Source organism: Simochromis diagramma, unplaced genomic scaffold (assembly GCF_900408965.1).
Source record: "Simochromis diagramma unplaced genomic scaffold, fSimDia1.1 OVJJ01000107.1, whole genome shotgun sequence".
Classification (NCBI taxonomy): domain Eukaryota; kingdom Metazoa; phylum Chordata; class Actinopteri; order Cichliformes; family Cichlidae; genus Simochromis; species Simochromis diagramma.
The window spans coordinates 1033249-1043902 of NW_024387209.1; the positions used below are offsets into that span (position 1 = coordinate 1033249).

Genomic DNA, 10654 nt, shown 5'->3' on the forward strand with positions numbered 1-10654 from the left:
GGCAGTTAAACAACTCCTTGGTGGCAGAGCCCCTGGTGTTGATGAGGTCCGCCCCGAGTTCCTGAAGGCTCTGGACGTTGTAGGGCTGTCCTGGTTGACACGCCTCTGCAATGTTGCGTGGAGATCAGGGGCAGTACCTGTGGACTGGCAGACCGGGGTGGTGGTCCCCATCTTTAAGAAGGGGGACCGGAGGGTGTGTTCCAACTACAGGGGGATCACACTCCTCAGCCTCCCTGGGAAAGTCTATGCCAGGGTGCTGGAAAGGAGAGTTTGTCCGTTAGTCGAACCTCGGATACAGGAGGAACAATGCGGTTTTCGTCCTGGTCGCGGAACACTGGACCAGCTCTTTATCCTCTCCAGGATACTTGAGGGTGCATGGGAGTTTGCCCAACCAGTCTACATGTGTTTTGTGGACTTGGAGAAGGCATTCGACCGTGTTCCTCGGGGTGTCCTGTGGGAGGTGTTGCGGGAATATGGGGTGTCTGGCCCATTGCTACGGGCCATTCGATCCCTATACAACCGTTGCGAGAGCTTGGTTCGCATTGCCGGCAATAAGTCGGACTCGTTCCCGGTGGGTGATGGGCTCCGCCAGGGCTGCCCTTTGTCTCCGGTTCTGTTCATAATTTTTATGGACAGGATTTCTAGGCGCAGCCAAGTGGCGGAGGGCTTTCGCTTTGGTGGCCTCAGAATCTCATCTCTGATTTTTGCAGATGATGTGGTTCTGTTGGCTTCATCGGGTGAGGGCCTCCATCTCGCACTGGAACGGTTCGCAGCCGAGTGTGAAGCAGCGGGAATGAGGATCAGCACCTCCAAATCTGAGGCCATGGTTCTCAGCCGGAAAAGGGTGGAGTGCCCACTCCGGGTCGGGGATGAGTTCCTGCCCCAAGTGGAGGAGTTCAAGTATCTCGGGGTCTTGTTCGCGAGTGATGGGAGAAGGGAGCCGGAGATCGACAGACGGATTGGGGCTGCAGCTGCAGTAATGCGGACGCTGCACCGGTCCGTCGTGGTGAAGAGGGAGCTGAGTGTAAAAGCGAAGCTCTCAATTTACCGGTCGATCTACGTCCCTACCCTCACCTATGGCCACGAGCTGTGGGTAGTGACCGAAAGAACGAGATCGCGGATACAAGCGGCAGAAATGAGCTTCCTCCGAAGGGTGGCTGGCCTCTCCCTTAGAGATAGGGTGAGAAGTTCGGCCATCCGGGAGGCGCTCAGAGTAGAGCAGCTGCTGCTCCACATCGAAAGGAGCCAGCTGAGGTGGTTCGGGCATCTGACAAGGATGCCCCCTGGGCGCCTCCTGGGTGAGGTGTTCCAGGCATGTCCCACCGGGAGGAGGCCCCGGGGCAGACCCAGGACACGCTGGAGAGATTATATCTCTCGGCTGGCCTGGGAATGCCTTGGTATTCCCCCGGATAAGCTGGAGGAGGTGGCTGGGGAGAGGGAGGTCTGGGCCTCTTTGCTTAGGCTGCTGCCCCCGCGACCCGGCCCCGGATAAAGCGGATGAAGATGGATGGACTATCATCAAATTATTTCAAATCATGTTTGATTCTACCAGATTAAACAAATATATCTATAATAATTTTACAGTTTTATAGTACAGCCCCATTTCCACGAAACTTTTGACGCTGTGGAAAATATAATAAAAACAGAATGCAATCATCTGCAAATCTGCTAAACCCATATTTTATTCACAACAGAACGTCACATGTTTCTACGGACATATTTTACTATATCATGAAAAACATGAACCTAATACAACCAAATGAAGCTCAGCTGTAAAGTTGGAGCAACACAAACTGTGTTTGGTATTGTCACAGGAATTTGCCTGTATTTGGTTGATGATGTTAGATTATAGAAATATCTGTGAATAAATAACATTAAATTCACTTTGAAGTGATTTTCACACTGCTTTATTAAGCTATGGGAGAATACCAGAGATAAACACACTGTAACCTTTAATGTTTAGGTGTGTGCAATATTTCAGATCTGTAATGTGCAGCTGCCATGTCAGAAATAAACATCAGTATTGACATTGCACTGAGCAACAATATAGTGTTAAACTGAGCTGATAGATTTCTTGTCCTGCTTTTTTATATGTGATGATCAAATCACAATTGTATTTGCAGCACAAGTGTTAAATCTTACTATTTATTTATATGTTCTTTATACTACTGTGTTTGTAGTAGGAAGTGCTCAATCAGTTAATTTTGTACAGGAGAACAGATGCTACCTTTCAGGTGAGCATACACAAACCCTGAATCAGAAAGCCTGACTTACCCAAAAAGTTCATATCCTTATCTAACAGGGTGAGGCTGAATTTAAAAACACAAAGGGGTGAACTTAGGGAGGCAGCTTTATTGCGCTGTGGAAAAAAATTAATTCAGGATATAAGAAACAAAATCCAAAACTAGTAGTTGCGAGGAAACCGAGGAACACGGAGAAACACACAGGTAGTGGACATGACGACGGGCCAGGGAAACAGAGGGCTTAAATACACAAAGGATAATGAGGGAAAGAGACACAGGAGGGTAACACAGCTGGGACTAATCAGACACAATGAGACAGGAAGGAAGCAAAAATGAAGACAGGGCAAAGCACTATCAAAATAAAACAGGAAACATACATAAACTCAGACTCAAGACATGCAAGCACAGTGACTCGGGAGACAATAATAAACATGGAAACAGTACTTAACATGCATGGAGGCAAAAAGTGAAACAGACTAGATAAAAAACTCAAAACCAGAAATACAAGTGACTAAACTAGGAACACTACTGGAACAAGTAGGACAAACAAGGAAACTGAACCATAAATAATACTAAATCCCACATTATAAATGAAATCGGAAAAACACAAATACTGGGTCACTGATGCAGTATCATGAAATTTACTTCTTTATAAATCTGAATAACAATGTTATACTTCAGAAGCTTTGTCTCCAAATTTTGATGCTATTATTACGGTTATTTAATGAAGAGGTATCATATAAAGATTATGAGCTGAACTAAACTTCAGAGAAACATAACATACAAAAAAAAAAAGAATCCTGGGATAATCATAGATTCCATTTTTCAATAACTGAAGTTTCCATCATCATTTAAACCATTGATTGAATCCATGAATCTGAAAACATGTTTTTGACTGTGAGAGACAGACATGTACCGACTGAAATGTTCAACAAGACTATTCATACTAAACTACACACAGACACACTGAAGAACCAAATGAGACCGTAAACCCAGGATAAAGAGGTTCAGTGAATGTGGTGTTGAAGGTGTGGAGGTGGATCAGAGTGTTAGAGACTCTGTAGAAGGACAGAGTGCCAGCAGGACAGTCCACATACACTGCTACTCTCTTAGAGACAGAGGAGGAGGAAATGGATGTTTTTTGCTTATTGTGCCACACAGAGTAACCGCAATAATCAGAGCAGCTCAGGCTCCAGGACTGATCATTTTTTCCAAACACACAGCCTGTCCTCCCCTTCCTTCTGATTGTTCTGTAACTCACTGATATATAAACTCCTCCTCTCCACTCGACCTCCCAGTAACAACGACCAGTCAGACCATTTCTATACAGCAGTTGAGGACAGATGCAATCAAATCTGTCTGGATGATCGGGATATGGAAGACCCTCCCACACAAACATCACCTTCCTGTTGTTGTCAGACAGTTGGAGGTTTGTGTGTACTGTGTTTGTGTCGATTGTGAGTTGACAGGAATCTGATGGAGAGAACAAACACAATCCAGCTGCAGTTATTGGTCCGTCATCTGTTCATTGATTGACACTTTGATGATGACTCCTGACATCAGAGATGTGAATGAGTGATGTGACAGTTTGAAGATGGTTGAATGTGTGCTGCTTTGTTTTCATGAATCACATTAAGAACACACTTACACTTCCTCAGACCTGGTCTCAACCATCGGACTCCAGCAGGCTCCACCCTGAAAGGAGGAGGGGGGTCAGACCAGCATAGTCTCTTTCAGCAGGCACACATGGACATTACATCACTCTCATACACATGCTGTTAGACACTGATAAAGGAACAGTCCAACATATTTATAAAAATTGCAGGCTGAGCAGACATTTTGACTTTTTTGTTGTAAGCATGTTATTTACTTTACTCTTCAGTTTGTGTGAAACGTATTAAAAAAAAAAATCCCCAAAATTAACTCACGGTGATGTGGTCTGAAAGGTACATATTATGGGCAGCACAGCTTCACCATATAGATTCAGCACGGCCTTATAGATTTAAAATTATTATAATTTATTTATATCAAAGTACTGATACATTTTTGTTTGTTTCATAAAATAGTTTGTTTAATAAATTAGTCCATAATTTATAAAACAAACAAATAGACTAAACAAGTGATTTAACCAGTGATTAAATTAATATCAGTTCAACTGAATTATATTTTTAAAGTGCCAGTCATGACAACAGCTGCCTGTAGGCACTTTAGTTGCTAAATAAAAAAACAATCACACAATCCTTCATGAGCATTTTTAGAAAGAAGCACTCCACCTTTAGAGCAAACAAATTTGGCCAACGTTACACTGCATGAGCCAGCGTGTCTGTGAAGGTTGTGTGAAGCATCTTCTTGGAGGGTCACACATCCACATGTTGTTATTTATTTATTAAGAACTAGGGTATGTAAACTTTGAATTAGGGTCATGTTGGTATTTTCTGTCTTCAGTAAGATTTTTAAAACAGGCAAACACAGTTGTTTAATAAATGGCTTCACCCAACCAGTAACTATGAGTGAAAGATAAGTGCTCCCTTATTCTTTTAAGGGAGCACAGTTTCAACAGTAACGGTCAGAAACAGCAGCATAGCAGTGCAATGCATTTTAATTAGATGAAGTCAAATGCTGATGCTTAATTATTTCACGTGACTAATATGTTAGTTTAACTCTTTTGATGGAGCTCATACATGTTTGATGTCCAAATATCATACACATCGAGCAATGAGGCAAGTGTACCAGAGGGAATAAAGGACAGAAAGAACTGTCATCTATTACTGTTATATCAGAGACTGGCTGTGGCTGCAAAAGACTTCTCTATACCTAAGATTGTGGAGTCCCCAGGATGGATCCTTCAGTATAGCGGACAGCTGCTTTACTTGTTCCTGTCCTGAATGATTGTAGCTCAGGTCCAGCTCCCTCAGATAAGAAGGGTTGGAGCTCAGAGCTGAGACGAGAGAACCACAAGCTTCGTCTGTGATCAAACAACCTGACAACCTGCAGACACAAAGCATGACAGCTAATCTTCCAGAACAGCAGTGCAGTTAAAAAGAAACTTACTCAGAAAGACTATATATATATATATATATATATATATATATATATATATATATATATATATATATATATATATATATATATATATAAATATATATATATAAATGTAGTGGTTTAGTGTGTAGTGGGCAAACTACAATGTTAACCAGAAGATGGCACTAAATTAAAACACAGATGATCATTTAGGTTACTATAAATCACTGAGAGGAAACATTAAAATCTAAATGTTTTATCATAGTCAATGATATGATAAACAATGAAATATAATAGTTCAAATAAAAGTAGAATAGTTAAAATGAAAGTAAAAAATATAAATCTATGCTAAACTTAAACTAAGTTGGAACCTATTTTTAGTCTTTAACCAAATTCAAGTAAAAATCAGAATAATTTGTGACGATACATTATGGTGGAAAGAAGGAGAAAATTTATGAAAAATCCTAAAAACCGTCTGTCTAACAATCATAAAAATTAAGCTAACGAAAGTGTTTATTAGTAATAAAAACAAATGTAGAATCCTGACCTGAGTGTTTCTAGTTTACAGTGAAGACTTCCTAATCCAGAAGACAACACTTTCACTCCTGATTTTGCCAGGTCATTGTTACTCAAGTCCAGCTCAATTAGACTACAGAACTGGGAACTGAGAATGGAGGATATAATTTCACAGCTTCTCTGTGATAGGTCACAGCCACTCAGTCTGGAAAGACAACAAAGCACCAAAAAATAAAAGATAATTCTTGTACATGCAAAGTCTTTACTGGCCTACTCTGAATAAATAAAGTGCTTAAAATGAAATGCTTAACTCTTTCCAGTAAATGTATATATGAGTTTGTTAGTCTCATCAAGTTGTCTTATCACCAGAGTTTATAGATCTTAATAATAAAAAACATGAATATACATCTGTAAAACATCAAACATCAAATTCAAAGTCTGGGAAGTTTTCTTTTTAAATATCTACTAATTACCTTCTCACATCAAATTGCAAAATACATTATCTGACCTGATAGTTTTCAGTGTAATGTGTGGATGCTTCAGTCCAGCAGATATCAACTTCACTCCTGAGTCCCGCAGGTTGTTGTTACTCAGATCTATAGCTGTCAATTCACAGTCCTCCATTTTAAGCACAGAGGACAGAGCTTCACAGCTTCTCTCTGACAGGTTACAGCTATTTAGCCTGAAGATACAGTAATATAAAATTAAGCAGTGATGGATGTGTTTGTCATTCTTGTTAAAGGGAGAGAAGGATCTTTAAATCTTTAAATCTTTATAACTTACAGAGCTTTTTGAGAAGCTTTGACCACTGGCAGCAGCCTCAGAAGAGCATCCTCTGAAGCAGAATATTTCTTCAAGTCAAAAACCTCAAGGTCTTCTTCTGACGACAGTAAGATGAAAACCAGAGCTGACCACTGAGCAGGAGACAGCTCATCTGTGGAGAATTGTTCTGAACTCAAAGACTGTTGGATCTTCTCCACTATGGCACGATCATTCAGCTCATTTAGACAGTGGAACAGGTTGATGCTTTTCTCTACAGACAGATTCTCATTGAGCTTCTTCTTGATGTACTGGACAGTTTCCTGATTGATCTGTGAGCCATTTCCTGTTTGTGTCAGAAGACCTTGTAGGAGGTTCTGATTGGACTGCAGTGAAAGACCCAGGAGGAAGCGAAGAAACAAGTCCAGTAATCCATTTGGACTCTGTAAGGCCTTTTTGACAGCACTCTCATAGAATTGAGACCCTGTATGTTGTCTTGTTTCAAAGTTCCTGGAGGTGTTTTGTTCCTCTTCCAGCAGATTGACTCCAGTGTTGATGAAGGTCAGATGGACATGAAGAGCAGCCAGAAACTCCTGAACACTCAGATGGATGAAGCAGAACACCTTGTCCTGGTACAGTCCTCTCTCCTCTTTAAATATCTGTGTGAACACTCCTGAGTACACTGAGGCTGCTGTGATATCGATGCCACACTCTGTCAGGTCTGATTCATAGAAGATCAGGTTGTCTTTCTGCAGCTGATCAAAAGCCAGTTTTCCCAGAGACTCAACCATCTTCCTGCTCTCTGGACTCCAGTGTGGATCTGTCTCAGCTCCTCCATCATACTTGAACTTCTTCACTTTTGTCTGAACCACCAGGAAGTGGATGTACATATCAGTCAAGGTCTTTGGCAGCTGTCCTCCCTCTATGGTTTTCAGCACATCCTCCACAACTGTAGCAGTGATCCAGCAGAAGACTGGGATGTGGCACATGATGTGGAGGCTTCGTGATGTCTTGATGTGGGAGATGATCCTGCTCGCCTGCTTCTCATCTCTAGATCTCTTCCTGAAGTACTCCTCCTTCTGAGGGTCAGTGAACCCCCTGACCTCTGTCACCATGTCCACACACTCAGCAGGGATCTGATTGGCTGCTGCAGGTCGTGTGGTTATCCAGAGCTGAGCAGAGGGAAGCAGGTTCCCCTTGATGAGGTTTATCAGCAGCGCATCCACTGAGGTGGACTTTCTAGGGTCAGTTATGAGCTCAGTGTTGTGGAAATCCAGAGGAAGTCGGCACTCATCCAGACCATCAAAGATAAACAAAACCTGGAAGTCCTCAAAGCTGCAGATTCTTACTTCTCTGATTTCACTAAAGAAGAGATTAACAAGTTCCACCAAACTAAACTTTTTCTCTTTAAGGACATTCAGTTCTCTGAATGCAAATGGAAATATGAACTGAAAGTTCTGGTTAGCTTTTTTTTCAGCCCAGTCTAGCGTGAACTTCTGTGTTAAGACTGTTTTCCCAATCCCAGCCACTCCCTTTGTCAGGACTGTTCTGATTGGTTTATCTCTTCCAGGTGGGGCTTTAAAGATGTCTTCTTGTCTAATTGTTGTTTCTTTTTTGTGTAGTCTCCTGGATGCTGTTTCAATCTGTCTGATCTCATGTTTGGCATTCACATTTCCAGTCCCTCCCTCTGCGATGTAGAGCTCTGTGTAGATCTGATTCAGAAGGGTTGGATTTCCTGTTTTAGCGATCCCCTCAAACACACACCCAAATTTCTTCTTTAGGTGAGATTTAAGTTCATATTGATAACGTCGAGCAAAGATTTCTGAAAACATAAAATAAATAACCCAAATACATGAATTATTATATAGTCAACATCTCATTCCTCTAAAGAGTGAACATATGTTTGTCTAGCTCTTGAGATATTTGTTGCATTTATCCAGCAGCTGCAGTCTTGAGAAAAATCCTCTTACTGTTTTGCAGACTATCAGCAAGTTCCTCTTGCTTAATTTCCCTCAGGAAGTGCAGTGTAATCTTCACAAAAGCCTCTCTGCTGTTTTCCCTCTGCTCTTTAACCTCAGCCTCCAGCATCTCTTCATCCTTGCTCTGACTTTCTAAGTATTCTGGAAAATCTGCATGTAAAACCTTCTGTAGCTCCTTCAGTTGTTTCTTCACAAAAGAGATGATGTTGTCCTCCACAAGCTGGAACAAAATACCACACAAATGATACAATAAATTGAAATAATTGAGCCAAACATTAGATCCATGTTGTACACACTAACAATCCACTGGTCTGCAAAATGCAGCATGGAGATGACTGTGAACAAAATATATGTAAAACTGGTTATACATGTACAGACCATAAATATTGACTCCAAGTGTGTTTGACACAGATGTGCAGATTGCCCACTGGGTACCTCTGAGCTCTCCTGGTCCAAGCTATGGAGGAATCAAAATAAACCTATCATATAGGTAACAAAAATTCTACGAGTGGCCAAATCAATAATCTGATATATATTTTTAAAGAGAAAGAATTCAATCACCACTTAAGCATTATCAAAAGAAAACAACAACACTGAATCTAACAAAGTCAAGAACACTCTTAAAGAGGTATAATTGGCACTCCCAAGCCCAATCTAGGCCAAATCAAACATGTGGTCATCAAGAATGTGATTTCTATACCGGACTGGTCAGGACCCGGGTTAACAAACAACTCTGCGTATTAACAGGGTGACAGTAGAAACTGCCAGTATTGGCTAAAGGCAAAAAAGGAGGAGAAGGGAAAGGCATATTCAAATCCAGTGAGAGAGAAGGAAAGTAACAATATGGGCTTTAAATGGTGGGCCACAATTGGTAAACAAAGCAAATTGGTTGAGCGAAAGAAGGGACATAGAAATGTTGTTGTTTGTGGAAGGACAGCAAGGCCAGGGGCGTTGGAGGTGGATTCAAACTGTTGTTCAAAGGTGTAGATATGAAACATAATGAAGTAGGAGGAAGGGAAAGTATGTGAATAGTGCTGTGTAGGTCAAAAGAATGTCAGACAGGATCTAAGGAGCTTGGAAAGAAAAAGGTCATGAGTTTAACACCAATAATCAACGGGTGATGTTGAGTGTTTTTAGTGGGCATGCCCAACAGGTTGTTCCGAAATGTCATTCGGAAGAGAAACACAAATTATGAAGTAAGCTAGGTGAAATGCAGCAAAACAAAAATTAACAAAATTTATTTGTTTTCTATATCTTAACAAAGTCAACATGCTTCTGCTTACTTTACAGAATTAGCCTGTTCATCTTTAAAATCAGTAGGCTGTTTCCTTGAATTATTGCTCTTAAAGGAGACATTGCTGGGTTCATCTTTATATTCATGTCCACGTGCGTCTGGTCTTTGATGAATCCTGACAGAAGAAAAGTTATTAAATTCCGCAAATGTTTCCTTGCACATAAAACCTTAAAATGTGTATTTGAAGTTCAAATCAGTTAATACCAATAACAACTTACATTTTACCAAAGGAACTTTTTTGTCTGAAATTAATCACAACTTCCTTTGAATCACTGCTTTTTAAGGATACACAGCTGGGTTCAGCTCCAGGTTGGTTCCTGTGAATAATGATGGAGCAGTGATGTGAGTGCTGAGCTGTGACATGGAGAAGAGTCATGGACAGTTAGAGATGGTCATCTCACCTCTGAGCTTTGGTCTGGCTCTCATGTTCCCCACACAGAGTGGTTTTAGAGGGAGGGACTCCCTCCTCTCTGTCCTCACACTGATCCATGCTGCTGAATTCACGTCAGCTCACACACACTTTCTACCTTCACCTTCCGAGGAAACACAAATCATGCATGTGCACATCAACTGAAATCCTCCTTTCCATCATGTGTGCTGTCCAAATATCAGCTGCTTCTTTTCTGCTTCCTCTCAGTGTCAGTTGAATGCAGTCAGACAGCAGTGTGAGGCAGAGGAAGCTGCCATCAGCTGCTCTACTTCTACTATCAGTCCACTAGATGACGCCATGAATCACACACTGAAATACACTGAGTCACTGTAACTGGAAGCTTCAGTTCATTAATAATCACTCAGTTTAACACATCTAAACAGGATTTTAAAACAGTTTGGATGATCCATAA

At 41.2% G+C, this 10654-nt stretch overlaps 1 protein-coding gene across 1 annotated transcript; it reads right to left on the reverse strand.

Moving 5' to 3' along the window:
• Positions 1-1513: 1513 nt before the first annotated feature.
• Positions 1514-10261, reverse strand: LOC120746276 (protein NLRC3-like). The gene is made up of 11 exons (XM_040051690.1): positions 10214-10261; positions 10031-10129; positions 9802-9927; positions 8897-8975; positions 8510-8738; positions 6564-8361; positions 6289-6462; positions 5812-5985; positions 5058-5231; positions 3892-3938; positions 1514-3716 (listed from the first exon to the last, which is right to left on the reverse strand). Coding segments are annotated over exons 2-11 (3330 nt in total). The 5' UTR covers positions 10033-10129; positions 10214-10261; the 3' UTR covers positions 1514-3189.
• Between the last annotated feature and the right edge of the window lie 393 nt (positions 10262-10654).